The 21328-nt window shown below is 38.5% G+C and overlaps 1 protein-coding gene across 2 annotated transcripts in view; it reads left to right on the top strand.

Moving 5' to 3' along the window:
* The window catches only part of PTPRO (protein tyrosine phosphatase receptor type O), a 177305-nt gene that overhangs the window by 119051 nt on the left and 36926 nt on the right, over positions 1-21328 (top strand). For both annotated transcript variants that reach the window (XM_032473092.1, XM_032473093.1), the window contains exons 10-14: positions 469-580; positions 4236-4387; positions 5571-5691; positions 17456-17595; positions 20161-20293. In XM_032473092.1, coding sequence (XP_032328983.1) covers positions 469-580; positions 4236-4387; positions 5571-5691; positions 17456-17595; positions 20161-20293 — 658 coding nt within the window. The remainder of the gene's footprint in view (positions 1-468; positions 581-4235; positions 4388-5570; positions 5692-17455; positions 17596-20160; positions 20294-21328) is intronic.

Raw genomic sequence — 21328 nt, 5'->3', positions numbered from 1 at the left:
ACCTATAGGTCACACATGAAGTGCACAATTGTCCTCTACCCAGCTGACAACTCTGGTAACTGCCACTTCATATGGATGCCTGCTTATGGTCCAAGCTGGGAGAATATAGAGTTGTGAAAGGTCATTTGTCTTAGAAACAGGAGGACGTGTACAGACAGTCACTTACAGATAAGAACTGTCTCACTCATGTGATGTAACTTAGGAAGCTGCAAAAGGAAACCAATAATGGAAGTATTTTACTCTGTATCTTTGAATCACTTTTTAAAAATCACATTATATTTTTGTATGTCACTTTATTTACACCTCACCTCTTTCCAAAAATAATATTTTTAATGGAAAATTTGGGAATACAAAAAGGCACAGGACCAAAACTAAAAATTACTTATTTTTTTCATAGCCTAAAAGAAGTACATAAATCAGTTCCAAAAATATGATTTTCCCCGTTAGTCATGTGTCTTCTTTTTTCAGAGAATAGCTAATCTGCTGCCAGCGTGGTACTACAACTTCCGAGTTACCATGGTGACATGGGGAGACCCAGAACTGAGCTGCTGTGACAGTTCCACCATAAGCTTCATAACAGGTGAGCATGTGGGGAGTGGTTCCACGAGGAGAGATCACTGTTTTGCGGAGGTTCTGAAGGGACATATCTCCAGAAAGTGCTGGCCAGTCACCCGGGACAGATGAAGCATCAGTAGCATGCAAGATGATACACTTGATTCTGAAAATTCATTATTTGTTTAAACGAGAGCCTTTAAAAATTAAAATACAATTTTTATTCTGAGTCACTGCCCTTGATTTCTTTCTGAATCACTGCCCTTGATTCATGTGCCCCTGTTTGGAATTGATTTGAGTCGAAACGTAGCGGGCAGAGCTTTCAGCTTCACACTGCACTCAATTGATTTTACCCATTTGATAATCGTATTTACTAGAGTGCCCCCATTTCCTTACTAATTAAGCCATTTTTAAAGTCACAGGCTGACTGCAGCATCATCCACTGCAGGAGGTGAAACAGGCTTGGAGACGGTGTGCCTGCGTGTGAGTCATGGCTCACCTGTAAACTTGAGCAAGGCAATTCTAAGCCTCAGTTTTTTTCATGTGTACAATAGGGACGATTATAGTATTTATTATCTGTTATCATTACCTATTATTAATTCCCAGTTAAATAAGCTGCTTAGCAAAATGCACAGCACAAAATTTAAGCACTTAAAAAGCTGTTGGTGTCGGATCTTCCGAGCCTTACATGATCTAGTTCACTAACATATGACAGAGACAGCGGAGCTGGGCAGAGGTAAAAACAGGAAGAAGAAATTCATCAAGGGAACATAACCCTCATTGCTGGAACTGAGAGTTTTCAAGAACTTTTGATTAGACTGCTGTAATTAGAGTTATAATGAGAAAAACTAAGAAAAAAAATAGTGTTTAGATGAGGAATGATTTTCACAAAATATTTTCCACCCTGGACATCTAGCTTTACTCTGTTGACATTTATCAATTTAAAAAATGACGGAAAGAAATTCATCATGCGAATTCTTATACAGCCAGCTTATGCAGTTAGTCGCTTTTCTTTCCTGGCCACGATCTAGAGTTGCCTTTGTTCCACATGTTAACAGTAATTTTAGAGTAGAGAAATGAAAGACGACCATAAAAGGAGAAAATAAGAATTATTTAACAAGCCCTGTGTTAGACTTTCGATGGTTTTAATAATCACATACTTAATTATAATTGAACTTCACTGTATCAATAAATCATATACTTAACTTTGTTAAGATTGATGCTCTGAGAATGCTCTTTCCTTCTCAGACAGCAGCGCAGACTTCACCTCTGAACTCTTGCTAGAGCAGACCTGGCTCTGTTAATTTCCAGCTGTAGAATTTTGAGCAAATTATCCTTTTTTGTTTGTTTGTTTTGTTTGTTTTGGGTTTTTTGGGGGGGAGGGGATTAGGTTTATTTATTTATTTTTAATGGAGGCACTGGGAATTGAACCTAGGACCTTGTGCACGCTAAGCATGTGCTCTACCACTGAGCTACACCCTCCCCTCTTTGAGCAAATTATCTTAATGATCCTGGACTTCTATTTTCTCACTGGTACAACTCAAAATATTGCCTAACAACTGGCTAGTAGAACAGAACTAAGTGTATTAGGACCCACTGCACTAAGTCACTGACCGCCTGGACAGTCTTCGTGGTGTCTCAGAAGGGGGACATCAGAAGTGAAGTATTAACAGGAGCCGGAGTTATGAACTGAAGTGGCTTAGGTGTGCCTTTCAAAGCCGGGAACCGTCTGGGGATGGGAAAAGTTCATGGGATAATGGTTTAGGTGGACAAAGCAAGCTACTCGCTGAGGTGAGCAGTCTATTGTCTCCAATAAATTGATCACTGGGAATTTTTATTTTCTCCTGGGACCAACTACTAAGGCAAGCTGACACTGGCGGACCACAATCTTATCTAAATATAGCGACACAGGTGGTCTCCATTCTCACCTCTATAAAATGGGCATAATACCTCCTAGGGTAGTGTGAGAATTAAACGATGTAATCTAAATCACTATTAAAATATACATGGTGGCTGAGTTTTATTTTTATACCTGTATTTAAAACTAGTTGAAATTTTAGCAGGTTTTTTTTGCCTTTCTTCCCTCATTTCAACTCTAAAGCAAGTAAGATATGTTTGCAATGTCACTCAGATTGCCAAATTGTGTAATATAACAGAGCATAGGAAGAAAGTATTTGAATGAGGTCTGATTTACCAGGGCCTCAAGTCCACTATCTTTGTTAAGCAACGTTGTCTGCAAGTTCATAGTTGTGCTAGTGCACCAAATAATGTTTAATAAATAAAGAGTGACATCTGGTGGTCTGTCAGCAATATGCTGGATTTTAAAGCAACATGGAATAGAAAAAAGCTAAAGACCTAATCTCTGTGAAGGGCTAGATATGTAATTCTGGGTTTGCAATTTTAAATATGTTTCCTGTCTTTAGTCGAATTAGAACATGAGACTTTGAAGAAATATAAGCATAGATACTTGCATATAATGAATTATGTAGAGAGATGTTAAAAAGCTATAAAGAAACCAGGGTTATTATCCTTTATTAGAATATTCTGCAATATGATGTGGGTTTGTGTTACTTACTATAGACATTGCTGATAGCTCAAGAATTCATTGTCGAACATATAGAAACGTTACTCATATCTATCATGAAGCAGAAGTGTGTTGGTTACTCTGTTACAAACCTCTTCAGTGAGTAATTGCTTTTGAAAGCATCCTTAGTTATGAATGTGTGTTGTAAGTATCAGTGCATGTTAAAGAAAAGAAGTCTTTTTTGATTTGTAGAAATTCTCTTCCAAATGTTGGTTGTTTGGGGGCTGCATCTTCACAACAACATCACATAGAATTTAAATTCAACTGTGTATTTGTTTGTTAAAATCTTCAGAATTATCAGCTACTTTAAAAAGTAATTCAAGTATGCTTTCAGGGCTTATATATTGTAAGGCTTATGGTGAACTCTCCTCCCCAGTTGGAATTTTTTAAAATTTAAATGTATGAAAATATAAAAATAGATGAATAAACTCAGTGTAGCATTTTGCTTTGGAGCATGATTTTTAAAAATCCCTTCCTTCCTTCCCTTAATACTTGCTTCAGCAACTTTTATTTAGAAGGCTCTTTGCTTCCGCAAAGCACTGGGCTAGATGCTGCCGATAACGTGGTCCTGTTATCTTGTAGACATAACATTTATTTTCTGTTCCTCTCCTCATTGATCCTACTGTCCTTTATTCCCGTAAACTTCTCTGCTGCACCACAATGAAAAAGATTTATTTTTACAGGACCCTGGAGTTTCCAGTACTGCTTGGAAAATAAGTTCACTAATGCCTAATAATACTAATTTATTGATGCAACAAGCATACCCAAGCAAGTGAACGTCTTAGGGAATCTTGTAACTGAAATTAGTATAAAACGCCCTGCTGTCCTCAGATACAAATGGGTCTGGCTGTCTGGTGTCTGAGCCATACAAGGTGGGGTCCCCAAAACAGGTGCCCCCCTTGTACAACCAAACTTCACTACATTACTGACCAAAAGGAAGGTCAGTTTAAGACTAAGGTCCAAGAGTCCTGAGGACCATCATGTGGTGTGAATTTTAATTCTCCAAATTAACTCTATATGGGGTTTCATGTTCTAATGGTAAGTACTTCAATTATTAGTAGTCTGTTACACTAAAGTCTGCCTCTGTCTTCCCTTGTAGCTCCAGTTGCTCCAGAAATCACTTCTGTGGAATATTTCAACAGTCTGTTATACATCAGTTGGACATATGGAGATGACACGACTGACCTCTCCCATTCTAGAATGCTCCACTGGATGGTTGTTGCAGAAGGAAAGAAGAAAATTAAAAAGAGCGTATGCTTCTTTGAATCCCAGTATTGGGCATCTGAACATTTCTTTGCATACACTATCGAAAACCATTAAACATTTACTGAGACGTTAAACAAATATTTGTATGCCAGTGGGCACTGTTTTAGCCTTAGGAGATAGAATAGTGAACAACAATGAAATGCCACCTTTCATAGGGCGTACCTTTTCATCTTTACTCGTGAGTTGTCATTGTTGTAACTGTTGACTTCACTTGTATTTAAAGTTATGGTCTGAGATTTTGCTTCAGGATACCAAACATTTTCAAGAAAACTACAGTTAATATATTTCATTATCTTCGCCACATGTCCCCAACACCTAAATATTTGAGTACGTTGGAAATACTGGTTTCTTTTCTCCTGCCTTATTAAGCTTTTAGACGTTGTATTAGTTAAAGGAGAGACTAAATGACTATAATGAGATTTGTTTAAAAGACTGCGGCATAAAAATGTCAACGTTTGTGTCTCTGTCAAGGTGCCCAGGACTAACAGGGCACCTCTGCTGTAAGGGACGATCCAGAGGTTCAATTCTTTCTATTTTGTTGCCCTGTCTGCCCTTCTGTGTAGTCCTCATCTGCACAGGTGAACCTTCCCCATCATTACATCCATATTCCAGCCTGCAGGAAGGGAAAAGAGAGGATGCAGATGCCCAGCACCTACAGGGTGTGAATAGACTTTTAAGATGCCCAAGCGACTTTCTCTTATTATCCACTGGGTAGAATTGGGTCACATGGTCCCGACCAGCTATAGAAGAGACTGAGAAATGGAGTCTTTAGTTAAGAAGCCAGGTATTGGTAGACATGGCTTGATTTCTTCTGAGCTCCTCAGCTGAGGCTGAGCAATGTTTGGATCAGTGGCAACCTCGTAATTGCCTTTTCTAGAATTTGCTGTGAATAGGAGGAAAAATACTAGAGTAATACCTATTTCAAACATGGAAATTCAACACATAAATGTTCTGATATATATTATGCATGTTTAGAGCTACCTTGCATTTGGCTCAGTTGAGGCATTTATCATTTTCAGAGGAAGTAACATATCATAAGGTTTAATCAACTGTGGGTTGCAGCTCAGAACAGAGAGAGAATATTCGTGATAGCCCTGTAGTTGTTTGGAATCGTATTCTGGTTCAAGGTCATTAGAAGGTGAAATCCTTGATTTGGACTATCTTGCAGGTAACACGCAATGTCATGACTGCAATTCTCAGCCTGCCTCCAGGAGATATCTACAACCTCTCCGTAACCGCTTGCACTGAAAGAGGAAGCAATACCTCCATGCTCCGCCTTGTCAAGCTAGGTAAGAAGAGGACGCAGGTGTGTGTGTGTGAAAATCATTGTGCTGGGAGAACTAGGGTTTGTGTCTCTTGGTTTAGCATGGACTTCTCAACTCAATGAAATAGGGAAAAAAGGTTCACTGTCTTTTATAAATGCAAAAGAGATATTTATACTCTCAAAAAAGGCATTCAACTTATAAGTTTCTGTGAGTGCAATGTTTACTGTGCTGGGAGATCGTTCGTCCTTCACAGTTAGGTTAGAGGAACCAAGGAGTCTTAGGATTTGAGAGATGGAAGGACCTTAGAGATTACCTCATGCCGTGTTCTCAGCCCTATCAGACATCATTCCCTTTTGATATGAATGTTATGTAATGCCCTCAGTTAGTATCTTTTGAAATTCATATATAAAATAATCCACATATTGATTTTTTATTTGATAATATCCTACCTCTAATATGAAACCAAGATAAAAAATAACTCATAAAAAATAATATGGATTCCCTACGTATATGTTCAAGTACAGCTTTTAGCTATTCTGAAAGTCATAATGGAATTGCCTGATGACCACATATAAGGAAAATGAATAAATGTGAGTTTACAGGAAGTAACAGAATAAGTAGTTCTTCTATATAAGAAGCATAAAAACAAATAAAGGAATAAAAATTATATTAATTAATTAATTATTATTAATTAAAAATAAAGAACTGTCAAGTATATGTTCAGTTAGACCCTAGACTAAAGTCCAGAGTTAGGATAAGTAATAAGAGACTAGATATATTTGCCTATGATGAGACAAAGAGGGAAATAACCTTAATTAGAGAAAACATGCCAAGAAAAATAATGGCCTGTGGATGAGAGAAAATGAGCAAAATATGAGATTCTTGCAAATGAGCTAGAATTTATCATGTAGCATAGTGTCAGAATAATGCTTTATACTATGAAAAACAACCAGGAAGTTACACTATGTAATACAAAATTCATCTTCTGCGTTCAACAAGCTACCACATATTGAAGTATGTATTTAGTCTCTCCTATTTAAAGGAATCTCAGAGGTGAAATCCTGTAATCGGCAGCAGGCGAAAGAGGACAGATTGGCAAAAAAGTTGGGTGCCAGACCTCTTGGGGCAGTATGTTTAAGAGAGAGAACCTGAAAAAAATGCATTTCAACATGTAATTTTCACAGCAGAGATCTCATCATTTTTACACTCGAAAATTAAAAATATATACATAGCTAGCCATCTTAATATCAATTCATAAGCTATAAAAATATTGAATCATCGTACACCTGAAACCAACATAAAATTGTGTCAACTATAATTTCATTAAAAATAGATGAATATATAGAATGGCAATAAAAATATTTTCAAAGCACTTAATGCACCTTACTGACCTCACTGTTTCAGATGTCTGCTAATTTATACTTTGTGTCTGAGTCTGTCCATAAGAGTCCCAAACTATCTCTGTTACTACATATGTTCATATGTGCACCTATAAACAAAGAATGACCCAGGATGTTTTACTAGCAGCTTAAATGCCAGGAGCAGCATGCTGTCGGTATGTACTTTTAGAAGACTCTTGGAGAATCTGAAAGAAAACAAAACACAATCTTTTCTTAGTTTACACCACTAGTTACATTTCTTTATAATTCCATGCATAAGATACTAAATCTTTAATCTTTTTTTTTTGGCTCTTATTTGCCAAAGTAAAAACTAAGCTTTTGCACCAAAACCCTTTAAAATCAAATAGGTAATTGAAAATTCATGATGTACTAAACAGGCACTCTGGGCAGAAAAAGTAAATCATTGAGTAACTTTTAAATAACATCTTAATCACATTTAAGTGTCCTTCTTCATGACAACTTTCTTCAAAATTATTTTGCTTAACCTTAAATTGTTTTTCCAACATTAATTGCATGGTAAAGCACTTGTAATCATATTTATAGTGAATTTATCCTGGTGAAAAAATTAGAAATTAAAGTGGAATGTGGGACATGGGACAGTTTTCTCTTTGGAACTTCCTGGATCATTGCAGGACATCTAAAACTTCTGAGCCCTACCCACAGAAGTTTGGTTAACTCCCTCCATTGTGACTATTGGAAACATTTTTGCAAGTTTCTGAGCATCCTCTAGGGGGCGGTACTGCTCCAATGAGAATCATGAGTACAGTTCAATCTTTCATGCACTGCAGGCAATCTAGTCTTTCCTAGCAGTGTATACCTGAATTCCAGGGAGGTGTAGATCACCAGTTTCCAACATTGCTTGTTGTAAAAAATTGCCTGCCTTATGATTCCAACCATTATCTCTGGTTTTGCCCTTCCTATAAATGTAAGTTGAAAACTTGTTTCCAGGTAATTGGAATTACTTGAAGATTATACTTAGGTTCCCCAAGCCTTTCTTTTCCCATGCTTTAGTGTTACAAGCAGCTGTAAGTGTTTCTTCAGTTTCTAGATGCTTCCTCCAACTCATTTGGTTTGTTAGTCTCCCTTAAAGTATGTGTTCAGTGACCTCTTGTGTACTTTGCTATCATTTTTATGTAACACTGTGGATGATCTACGAAGCCTCAGGAATATGGGTTAAAGTCATGAATTGGGACAATTATACTCACACTGCATAAGAGTGTGAGCAAAAACCAAGTAGTTTCCCAAAGTTATTGCGAGGTTTTCAGCCTCCATGTCTCTCCAGTAACAGACAGGACTGCCTGAACCAGTTTAGAAAGTTCCTTTAAATTATTCAAGGAGGGAAGGCAAGTTCCCACAGCAATTATTTCTAGTGAATTGTAACTCTTAGAATCAATAGGCTTTTCCTTGTTGATATCTTAATATCAGAGAGAATATTGGTTCTATCTTGTTCCTCTCTGAAAACAAGACAATCCTTATATAACGTGGCTGTTCTCAGCCTTTTTTTCCCCTGAAAACTAAATAACCCTTCTTTTTATTCATCTGTCTAAAGGTCCATTTTCCATCCTACTAATCACATTATTGTGTTTCACAAGCTCTTTCCATTTTTCTATAACACACAATACCTTGTCTGCTGTAGATGCTCTGTAGATACTTGTTGAATGGAACTGAAACCACAGACCTCAAAGTTGAAATTAGAATTATAGTTAACCGAAAGAAGTTTCACTTTTGAGAGAATTGAAACATTTTGCTTTAGTAATAACTCCAATTTTTTATAAAACATTTATTCTTATCATTTTTATGTTTCTATACAGCAGTCATTTGATATACATAGAAGTCAAATTAATTCTACTTTACAGAAAAGTACAGCTTTGGCACACAGAGTTTTCAGGGCTTGTTTAAATCAGAATGCTGCTTTTAACCTAGGACAGACACGGGTTGGGCTAACCCTGATTTCATTTCTCTGTGTAGAGGTGTCTTTGGATTGGCTCTGCTTATGCTCATGGAGGGCAAGATCTATATCTGTGGAAAGAAACCAGACTATCAGTGAATCCAGTACAATATAAATTAATCCAAGATGGCATGTGCAAGGGTAGAAAGCTCTCAAAACAATTGCCACATTTTTTCAATTATTATGTCATTAATAAACATCCACAAGAAGACTGGTACCAACAGTGGTTCTGTTTGCAGGGCTTTGAGCCAGTCATGCCATTAAGAATTTTAGGTTGCCAGAAGTTTCGTGGTACTATGGTGATAGGTGATGACAGCTCCCCTGGCAGTCAATACAAATGTCAATCAAATCTGTGCTAAGACTTGTCATTTCACAAGAACTCATTGGTCTGCATGCAACTGTGGCTTCAACCAGCAACCAGTCATAACTTCTAGTCGTGGTGAAGCTACCTGGAACTCTGGGCAGATTTTGGGAGGATTTGATAAGGTTGCATCAGACGACCGATTTTCCAACCTGAAAAGAAGGAGAAAGGAAGAAAAGGAAGGAAATGAGTAAGAACGAGAAGTGTTGGACGTATCATAAGATAGATCTATGGTAGTAGAATATCCATTCATTAAAATTTATTTAGGAAATATATATTGAGAAATTTCTCAGTACTGTTCAGTGGCTAGACTTCTTGTAATAATGAACCCAAAGGGCTGTGTTCATTTTATGCTCACAAGGAGGTTATGATCTAGCGCAGAGAAAGGTGGCGATAAGTGCTTTTCAGAGCATCAAAGCAGGGTGGTGTGGTGCAGATGGCTATGGAATCGCCTCTGAGGAAGCGATGAGGAGAGATCTGAATAACAAGAAAGGATCAGCCATGAAAAGGATGGGAAAGAGCATGGGCGGCGGAAAGCCTCAGCAGAGATCAGATTATACAGGACTTGCAAGGCGTGGGGTTGAGATTTCATTCTGAGTGCAATTTGAAGCCATTTAGAGAATTTAAAATAAATAATTTGATTTATATTTAAAATAATCCTGGGGCAGGGTATGAAAAAGAAAAAACGAAAATAATGCCTCTGGTTGCTCAAGGGAGAAAGGATGTGGGAGTCAGCAATTAAGGTAGGGACACCAATCAAGGGGCTATTTGTCATTAGCCTTAAAAACAGCATTCTACTTCAAACAAGTGCCTTAGGAAATGATGCTAACTTTGACTAAAATGGCACTAAAGGAGATGGAGAAGAGTGGACAGAACTCAGGAGCTGCTTTGGAGGTTGCGTCCACAGAACTTTCTGATTATGATGGAGTGAAAATAGGAAACGAGAGAAAGAGATGCTGAGAATGATTCCCAGGCTTTGCTCTTGGACAGCTAAGGTGAATGATGGTGTAAGTTACTGAGAAAAACTGGAGGAGGCGTCAACAGAGGGTAAAGCAAGGGTCAAGGATTAAAACAATTGAAGGGATAGCCAAGAGCAATTGTTAAGTAAAGAGACTGTGGATACGTGTGTCTGGAGATCAGGGGAGAATTCTAGGCTGGAAACATAAATTTGGGTGTCTGGTTAAGACCATCAAGTACTTAGTAGAAACAGAGAAGAGAAACCCCGGGTCTAGCCAAGAAGGACCACTGAGCAGAGGGAGAGGAGGCAGCAAGAGAGACTTGGAAGGAACACTTGCCATTGAGGTGAGAGAAAGGCAAAAACCAGAATGTGTCCACCGCCATAGCCAAACATCTGCTCCATCCTGACCGCAGACCTGTTCAAGCAGATTCACGATGAGGAATCAGATAACTTCAGTGCTGGGAAAGATTTGGAGCTAATTCAGTGCTGTGTCCTCATACGAGCAAGCTGGAACCTAGAGAAATTCGATCCACTTTACACGCCACTGAGCCTGGGTCTGGAAACAGTATGTTTTAATCCATCTCTTATGTTTTCCTGGATTTGGGGTATTATTTTTCTAAAGGTTTCATTTTCCTATTAACACATTTAACAGGGCAGGGAGGAGCCTCACACCCATTCTTGTGGCTTTCTGTTCCTGTTTCGGAATTTGAGCACTGTGACATTGGCTTGATTTCCTTAACCTCAGTCATGAAAGGTTTTATATAGATTAGAAATATACTTTGACTGTAGACACAGATGTCAGGAGTTTGAGGGATGTTAGAATCTGCTCTCTCTTCTCTCTCATAAAATTTCAGTAGATGACAATAATTATATCCATTTTGATGAAATGTAATTTCTGACTTTATAAAAGCCCAGCCATTACAAGGTACTGCCCTGCCTGGTCTCACTCCCAGTTGAGAAAATTTGTTTATTCTTATGTTGAAGTCATTGTGTTCACAATTTTGGAAACAGTGAGTTGGATATATGCAGTTCTGTGAGAGTGACATTTCAGCCACAGCCTGAAGGAGCTGATGGAGTGAGTCAAGCAGGTAACTGAGCAGTGACTGGGATGTCCGGCACCAATTTAAATACACAAGCAAATGCCCTCCCTGGAAAAGCTTGTCTTCTGGGTAAAGGAATTTTTCAGAAGACCTCATGATCCCTAGTTACATGGAAATTAGTGGAAAGTGCTCATACTTTTAGGGAGGAGGCTGGACGCAGGAAGGACTCTTAGCTGTGGGTTCTTGCTCTCAAAGTTGAGTTGTGTCAGCTTAGCAAGGGAAACCCAGGCCTTCTGAATTTCAGTTGCCCTCTCTACAAAACCAGAGTCTAGGCTAAATGATCTTTAACATTCCTTCCAGCTTTAGGATTTAGCTCGTAACTGAGCTCCGTGTAAAGGCAACAAGGTTGATGATGCAGGAAGTGTCATGGTCTATTTCTTGGAGTTTGTGCAATATTGAAGTCCTAACTAAGGAAAATGCAAAGTAAAAACACATATTCCTGAAACCAAAAAAAGGAGGAAGTCAGAGTTTCTGTTTTGAAACTAAGGAAATCTAAAAAAAAGGGCTTTCTCTGAAAAGTCCTACTAATCTCTAGAAGTTATGTGAGCTGGTAATAACACAGACGGACCCAGTGATTCGCAGAAAAGGGTATCCCACTTGCTATCAATAAGCCGTGAAGAATTTATTTAAGACAAAATGGACAGGACAGGTATTTCTGATTCCTGAGGGAACCCTGTGGTTCTGTATATGAAAAGGGCCTAATTATCATTTCATGCTAAATATTTGCCTGAATTCTTTTTATATCTGCCAAGGTTATTTTAAATGTTCTAATTACAAGTGTATAAAAGGAGAAGCATCTCCTAAAGTCAATAAGAGAATGGATCTAATAAACTTCAGGTCGAATAAAGGTTTCTGTTGTTTAATATACATTTTCTTCTTCTTAATTTCACGGCCTATCAATCTTAACTCACCCTTAGGTTTTTTTGTTTTTGGTTTTTTTTTTTCCTTTCAAATAGCGCTTTCTTCAGCAGATGTTGTTTTTAACCAAGTTGAGCATAATTTATGCAGCTTACACTGCTTAAGTCACAGGTGTTTTCTTTGGCCAGGTTGAATGTAAGTTCTGTGGCTTGCACTGCTTCAGGTAAAACTGCTTGAGTTGAGGAAAAAAAAGACAGATTTAAAAGACTGACTATAATATAGATGTTAAAGACCAGCTCTGGGGTGTGAAGAGGATGCTAGCAAATTGTTCTCAGGGAGGCTGAGGGCTGGAGTTAGATCCTGCGCTGTCCATCAATTTTGACAATGTTCTTCTGTTGAGTCTCCCCTTATCACCAATGTCACACATTTTTATAAAATGACTCACCAAGTTCAAAGGTATAAGATATAAACAGAATGAAACTAGTTGGCCCTTACAGACAGACTCTTACCCTCATTTACATCATTCTATCGGTGGCTAAGCTAATGGGTCGTATTAAAATAGGAAACAATGTCGTAACCGTCAGAGAAAGATGGATGTGGGGCAATAAATATATTTTGTTCTGCTCCATGGCTAAATATGATGCCTGACTCCCTTGGGAATTCCCAGGGAGAGAAGGAGAATTGCTTCTAGAGCAGAGAAAAATCAAATACTAGCTCAGAGTTCGCCCAAGGTCACCATCACTCCCGGGAAATGCTGGGCGGTGGAATGAGCCCCTCATGATCCATCCTGCATTAAATGGCAGGAATAGCGTTACTGCTGTCCATTCTGCTTGTGTTCTGTGCATAGTACTTGATTTTCTTATAAAATTAGGTTGGCTTCTCAACACAAAAAGGAGAGGCATTGAGGGGGAGAGAAGAGAGGGAAAGAGAGAGGGCCACATATTTGAGTATGACACCAGCCATGTTAGCAAGCTTTTAGAGAATTCAAAAGCAAACAACCCTATAGCCATACCCTATTTTCTAAAAATACTGTCTGTCTCCTTTCCCCATCTCCATAGGTTCTCACACCAAATATCATGGATTCTGAAATAATTTTAAACCAAAGGACACCTGACATGATGGTGCAGGGGAATTTTGAAGAAATTTAAAATGTCGTTTAGAGAGAGAAAAAAAGTGATAACCAGAAGATGTTCTATAACCAATATGTACATGATTGTATGCTATATAAAGTGTTTGGTGTACATTATACATTAAGGCTCATTTACTCTCCATGACGTTAACAAACTCTTCATCTCTCTCCCTTTGTGAACTAGACTGTATTTGATATTTTGAGCAATCAGAGACTGTATCAGCGTGCTAGCGCTGCCAGAACAAAACACCACAGACCGTGTGCCTTAAACAACAGAAATGTATTTTCTCACCATCCTGGAGGCTAAAAGTCCAAGATCAAGGGGTTGGCAGGTTTGGTTTCTCCTGAGGCTTCTCTCTCCTTGGCTTGGAGACGGCCGCCTTCCAACTGTGTCCTCACATGTCTGCTCTCTGTACCCATTCATCCTTGTTGTCTCTTCGTTTGCCCAAATTTCCTCTACTTTAGGGACACTACAACCAGATTGGATGAGTCCATTGGAGAATGGACTTATTTTAACATAATCACCTCTTGAAAGGCCCCATCTCCGGTTACAGTCACATTTTAAGGTGGCTGGGATTTGGGGCTTCAACATACAAATTTTGGGGAACACAATTCAGACCATAACAGAGGCAGAGGCCACTCGAAAGGCATCTGTGTGTCACTGCATTCCCTATGATATGAAATTGCCTAAACAATATTTAGCCATCACCCACTTTTAGTCTTGTGTCTAAGGATGGGGGCATGACCCTCTAAGCCATCCTAAGCCATGGGGCTGAGCAGACCTTGCCTTCTCATGAAAAGAGATGGACAGCAGAAGGGCAGGGGAGTCCCTCTGACCAGCTTCTGCCAAGAATTTCTAGACTTCTCTACAAACAGGAAGGGATGTTCTAACTCAGTAGCTACGCCATTCAAATATGATGAGAGCCACACAGGTGATTGTAAATTTCCTCTTAGCCAGATTACAAAGAAGTAGAAAGAAACAGTGAAGTTGAGTTTAATATGTTTTATTTAACCAAGGAAATCCAAAGTAGGGTCATTCCAATGTATAATCAACATAAAGGATTATTAATGAGATATTTTTATTCTTTTTTCACATGAAGTCTTTGAAATCCAGGCTGTGTTTTACTCCTGCAGCCCCTCCCAGTTTGGACTAGCCACATTTCAAGCGCTCAGTAGTCACACGTGGCTGGTAGCTGCTGTACTGCACATTGCAATTCTAATTTTTGATACATTCCCTGGGGCAGATGTTGTCTTGGGCAGTGAAGTTCAGTTATAAGCCCCTCCCAATCCAATTACACCTCCACTTATGAAATATTCTGATGACTTTATTTTCTTTAGAATAGCAGGGTGGAATTTCTTCCTATTACGTCTATATACACCTATCCCAGAGATCATAACCAGTCTTCAAGCAGGTGATTTGTGCCTGCTATTTATTGACCTACAGAGCTGAAATGCATATGTCTTTCAATGAAGGATGCAGAGATAATGAGTATAATGACCCTAGAGTAATTATTGCCTCATATGTCCCCTGAAAAAAAAAAATTTGCTACATGGCTGTTAGAGGTCCCACATCCTTTGGAGATTTTCCTTAGGATCTATGTATCACCCAGGTCTGCATCCTCAGCCAGAACAAAAGAAACCTCTACTCCAGTACCTAAATCATTTTTTTTTGGACCACTGAGAATACTTCTAATTCATGAAAGTCTTTAACTCTGCCACTGAGAGCTGATGACTTCTCACAAATAGAATCACTATAAAAAGGCAGAGAGTATCCAGATTCAACTCCAGTGTGTCTGCTCTTGCCCGATGCTGGAATCCTAACACCTCTGGTTAATGAATCCTAGCTAACATTTTAAATCTGTCGAAAGATAAGATTCACTGAGTGCCCACACGTGGCTAGTTCAAAATGAATACAAAATAACTTATAACACACGGCTGCAGTTCTTTTTTTTTTTAAATTGAAGTAGAGTTGATGTACAATGTTGTGTTAGTTTCTGGTGTACAGCATAGTGATTCACTTAAATATATATATTTATACTTTTTCAAATTCTTTTTCATTATAGGTTATTACAAGATACGGGGTATAGTTTTTGTGCTACACAGCAGGACCTTGTTATTTATCTATCTTGTATATAATAGTTCATATACACGGCTGCGGCTCTTAAAAATCTAGTAGGACCCAGGAGAATCTGGACTACACTTACATAGATCCCAAAGGAAATACTTAAGGGCAGTAGAAAGTCAATGAAGGGATAGATCACTGAGAGACAGGATCACCAGATAAGTCTTCAAAGGAGAAGGTAAGACTTTTCCTTGACTTTAGGATGATCATAAGAGAAGACAGGGTGCACTGAGTTGAGAAAGAGTATTACCTATGTGATGGTCAGCAGGAAGACTCGCTTTACCAGGGTATCTACCTGAGACAACCTCACACTTGCTTCCAAAGATCCGAGTTCTACAGGAGTCAGAATTGCTGGAGGACGTAGCCTCTGACTCCTACTCCTATTGGCAGTGACAATTATGAAGGATGTAGGAAGTGGAGGTCAGCCTCTGTGTTTCATCAACAGTCATCATCAGAGAAGAAATGAGATGATGCAGTGTCTACAGGATGAACAATTCATTACAAATGAGAATAGGGGTCCTGACGTCTACTGTGAATCATGCTTGCCCAAGACCAAGTCATTTTTTTTTTTAATCTCCTTCAACTTTTTGGCTTCACCTTGTCAGGCTGCCTCTGGAAAGGAAAAATGCTTCTTTTTCAGTTGGACACAAATTTAGGATACCTGCGATAGATTACATCAAGAATGATTCTGGCATACTTCTTGGTTCTGGACAGGGCCATGATGATGATACTCTAGGAAGAAGGTCCAAACCTTCCCACACAAAGACACATCACTTGTCAAAAGAGTGAAATGACCTCTCGGGCTTTCTCGAACACTGCTAAAAGCCAGCAGCTGTAGAACAGGCTTGGGAGGGTGGGGCAGATAATGAAAAGAAGCCCTAGTAACAAGCAACAGGGTGGAGAGCTGTCTGTCAGGGAGATGCTAATGGGCAGAGGAAGCTATCATGTGAGTCTGACAGCAGGATGCATGTCCAAACAAGCAATGTCGAGGGGATCTGACAGCAGGAAAGAGAGACCCCGGCTTAAGAACTTAGTTTCAGGCGTAGCACTTTGTGTACTGGAGGAACTTGAGGGAAAGCCAATGCCCAAAGGACAGGGGCACAGGGCGGGGACCAGGAGAGACTCAGCAGTAGGGGAATAAGATAGCAGACCACTTCCTAGAACTGGGGAACAGACAACCTTTTGGTATCGAGCCAACATGTCCAGTGACTCGGTTGCTGGAAATACATATGAAACGGCACAGACAGAACAGTTTACTTAACTGATGGATTAATTTATTGATCGAGATTAAATGGCTGAAAGAATAAGATAAAGAAATCAATCTTCTAACGTTTTATCTACTGTCCAGTTTTCTTCCATCAATCCTTTTATTTAAAAAATCGTATTACCTCTTTAGTTTGACCCCTCTTAATATTGACTAAATTTTCAAGAAGGCGTTCCTCTGGCTAAATTATTCCAAATAGTCTCCAGAGAATGAGAGACAGGTTTTTGGCTACACACCAGACTGCATCTCTCCTTTAGAAGGGACCCCATCACTTCCATTTTTCTCAGCCTTTTAAGACAGATTTTTGATTCTCACTCAGAAATTTCTGTATTATGTGGGCAGTGCTAACTCCAGTGTAGATGACATAAAAACTATTAATAGATTATGCCTATAGTAAAGCTGAAGTAGAAAACAGAAGTGTTTCAAAAAGAGAAGTATAAAATGAAAGGGGATAAAAAGGCAAAATATTTTGCCTTCCAAGTTAGATGACTGTCTTTGTGGAAGGACATATTTCAAAAGCAATATAAAATGTTTATGGTGCTCTTAACTACCTATATTAGGATTTTTTCACCTGTTTTATCCTGCTGATTAGTGAAAGAAGAAAGACTTGTTAAATTAAATTAAAAATTTAAACTTATCTTTGCTCAGAACCAGCTCCTCCGAAATCACTCTTTGCAGTGAATAAAACCCAGACTTCAGTGACTTTGCTGTGGGTGGAAGACGGAATAGCTGATTTCTTCGAAGTCTTCTGTCACCAACTTGGCTCCAGTCGGGAAACAAAACTCCAGGTACTGTGCATTTTGATTTTCCTTTTCTGAGTGAGTGTTGATTAAGACTCATTATCTGAGCAAAATAAAATATTTTATTTCTTTGATACAAAATGAAAACTTTTCATTTGCACTTTTGTGTTTCAGTGATAGACATGTACGATTACTCTTAGAACAGGCTCCAAATATGTTATTATTAGAACTGGCCAAGTCAGCAAAGTTTGTTTCCTTCTTTGTACTTATCTTCTGTCCCCAGTTCTTTGCCACTCTGGGTCATAGGGAGGAGTTAAATTGATTCGTGTTCCCTTTAGCCATGAAATCAATGAAAGGTTTGAAGACACTGAATTAAAATATAATTCAGGGGGGAGGGTATAGCTCAGTGGTAGCATGCATGAGGTCCTGGGTTCAATCCCCAGTACTGCCATTTAAAATAAATAAGTAAATCTAATTACCTACCCCCTCCAAAAAAAAAGTCAAAAAAATATAATTAACAAATATGAATGAAGCACAGTTACATGAAAGGCATGGGATGGAACACAACTGGTAGAATCAATATTGGCCTTCAAAATTGTTTCTTACTGAGCTGTGGATATTGCATTAGAGTAGAAATAACTCAAATAAAACTAGGCAGATCCATGTTCCTAAGGGAATTTAAAAGAAGGGTCTGTCTCTAGTTAGTAAGGAGGATAATTTTATTTGGGGAAGTGAAGGCTAAGAGAGGGGATTGTTAAAGTTGTAGAATCACAACCAGCAGACGTGATGAATACTGAGTTATACACCAGGCCCAATCGGATGGAAAGAGAGAGATGGACCCATATCCCTGAAGGTAACAAAACCACAAGGGGAAAATATTTTACAGCCAGGCATGGAAGGAAAAGGGCAAGTCTGTGAGGGATGTCACAAACTACAGTGCATAGACCAATACTACACACAGGAACAATTAATGCTTCTTAAAGAACGCAGTTCATGAGACTGAAAAGGAAAAGGATTTCTGGGAGTAAGAATCTTTTCATCCTGAGTGTTAAGATAACTTGCTTTGATTCCTTTCCCTTTGTGACAGTCTCTTCTACAAAGTTATCTCTTTTTGGTCTGTACCGAACAGCTGAATCTTTTTTTTTTCTTTCTGTTCTAAGAATCCTTTTTGAAAATAACTGCTCTTCCAGCAGTGAAATTTCTTCTCTGCAACTGCAGTCACGTCTCCCTTTAAGAAAACAATGGTTAGGTAGCTACTTACTAAAACCAAGTCCTGTTAGCAGACATCTTTTCTTACAATCGGTCTTTTATAGGATGAAGGAGATGGGAGTGGGACATCTGTGCTGCTGGCTCTCACATCTTTAGGCAGAGGTGTTGCAGATCCTTGTTTTGAAAAAGAGTGTTAGGCTAGATCATCTTTTTATATCCGGTTGTACTGGTCAGTGGTCTGGCCAGGGGCCCACCAAATTAACAACTTGCTCTACTCAAGAATAAGTTAACATTCAACATTTTTGAGAACACAAAGTCTTTATGCCTATGGCAAAGCTGAGAATGCAAAGGGGGCAGTGTTCTTCATATACAAAGAGCTACTACAAATGAAAAAGAAAATGACCAATGCCCCCAAATAAATATTTCATAGGAAAGAAACACAAAAGACTCTTAATCATAGACAGAGATGATCCGGCTCACTCACGGTGAAAGAAATGCAAAATAAAACTGCAATGAGGTAGAGTTTCCACTGATAAGATCAGAAAAGCTCAAAAAATCTGTGAATTTGTTGTGTTGAAACAAACATAGGGAAACAGGTGTTATCGCACATTGAAGGTAGATGGGTCCCTTGGAAATGTGTATGGAAGAGAATTTGTCAATAGCTTACAGAATTAAAAATGTACAATTTTTTGACCCAGCAATTCAACTTCTAGGAATGAGTGTGTTTGCGTGTGTGAATATATATGTATATATATATATATGTATGTGTGTGTATATATATATTCACACACACACATACACAGGTTTTGTGTACAAATGCGTATGTGTATATACATATATATACACACACACACATACATACATGTATTAAATGAATGTGTGTACATATACATATGTTCCCATAATTGTGAAAATTATGTTCACTGTACAAGCACTGTTTGTAATAGCAAAAAAATCAGAGTCCACTTAAACATTTATTAATAGAGGACTGGTCAAATAAAGTATGTTCTTCCAGTGGATTTCTATGTAGCCCTTCAAAGGAAACAGCTTTATCTGTGCTGATACGGAAAGAATGCCAAAATATGCTGATAACCAAGATAAAAAAAAAAAAGCAGAATGATGTGTAAACTATGTTATCACTTACATTGTAACTATATCTTACATGTTTATACATCCATAAAATATAGATGGGAAGAAAAATTTAAAAACCTCACATAATGGCTGCTTCCGTGGAAGAGAGTTGGGTGGATGGAAAGTATGGAAAGAAGGAAAGATTTTTCACTATCCTTTTCTGTCTTTTAAATTTTTTGCTCTGTTCACGTTACCTGCTCATCCAAAAAATAATTTAAAAAAACAAAGTAGATGAAGATAACATGACATTTCCCTTGCTTTCTGCATCGCCAGGAACCGGTTTCTGTTTCTTCTCATGTTGTGACCATCTCCAGCCTCCTTCCTGCCACCGCCTACAACTGCAGTGTCACCAGCTTCAGCCACGACAGCCCCAGCGTCCCGACATTCATAGCCGTCTCAACAATGGGTAATTACAGGCATTGGTGGAATCTGGTGTCTTTGGGAATGATACCTTTCCAGATTTTCTGTAATTTTCTTTTTAAATATAGATAATCCGTCTTTTTAATAAAACCTATGTTGCATTGAAAAATTCCAAGCTTTGGGTTCAGGGAGCTCTTCATTTCAATCCTGAATTTTGCTTACTAGCTATGTGATGTAGGGAAAGATTTTTACTATCCCCGAAACTTTTCTCCATTCATACAACTGGAATAATAATATATACCTTGTTGAGTTGTATTGAGGCTTAGAAATAAAGTATAGAAAGCCTTGGCGTATGCTATCTAAATGCTAGTTGTTGTTATCAACTGCATAATCTCCATCATCCTCTGCAGTGGTAACCACAGTGCCCGGATCAACTCAGGTACATCTGGCCTACTTTTGGCCCCTGGCTGTCGCTGATCAGATAATGGAGAACCTGAATTCCTGGGTCAAAGCAGAAAAGTTTCCAATCCAGCAGAAAGTATAAGTGGGGAAATTAGAAACTGATGAAATTCTAGAATAATGCCACTTCCTTATTCTTTTTGTGAGTTTTGTTACTTGTGTTACTCCCCTGCTTGAGTCTGATTCTGCAATCTGAGACGCTCTCTCAAGCTTCTTAGTACCACATGACCCCTTTACTGGGTTCATTTTTATGTACGTAACATTAATCATATGTTATATTCAGTGCCGGCTAGGGTAGACTTTGATGTTTTGTTTTGTTTTCTTTTTTCTTTTTGTCTTTTTCAGAAGACAGGGCAAAAGTAGACCTGAAAAGTATATTAAGGGTCTCTCATTTCTACATCCTTTTAACACTTTTCTAAAAATATTTTAATATCTGTTATCGCTACAGCCACCAGTGAAACAGGTGATTATTATTAAACTTATTTGCAAGTGAGACAATGAGACCAGGAGAGGTGAATAAAATAGCTTCCCCAAAAGGCAGTCAGTAGTGCGGCGAACTTGAACAATCTCTTCTGACCACCAGTCTAATGGTCCTTCTGTTCCAGGACTCTTCCCACAGCTG

This window comes from Camelus ferus, chromosome 34 (genome assembly GCF_009834535.1).
Source record: "Camelus ferus isolate YT-003-E chromosome 34, BCGSAC_Cfer_1.0, whole genome shotgun sequence".
Taxonomy (NCBI): Eukaryota; Metazoa; Chordata; class Mammalia; order Artiodactyla; family Camelidae; genus Camelus; species Camelus ferus.
Note: the sequence above shows the minus strand (reverse complement) of the source record. Positions and strands in the feature narration are given on the sequence as shown.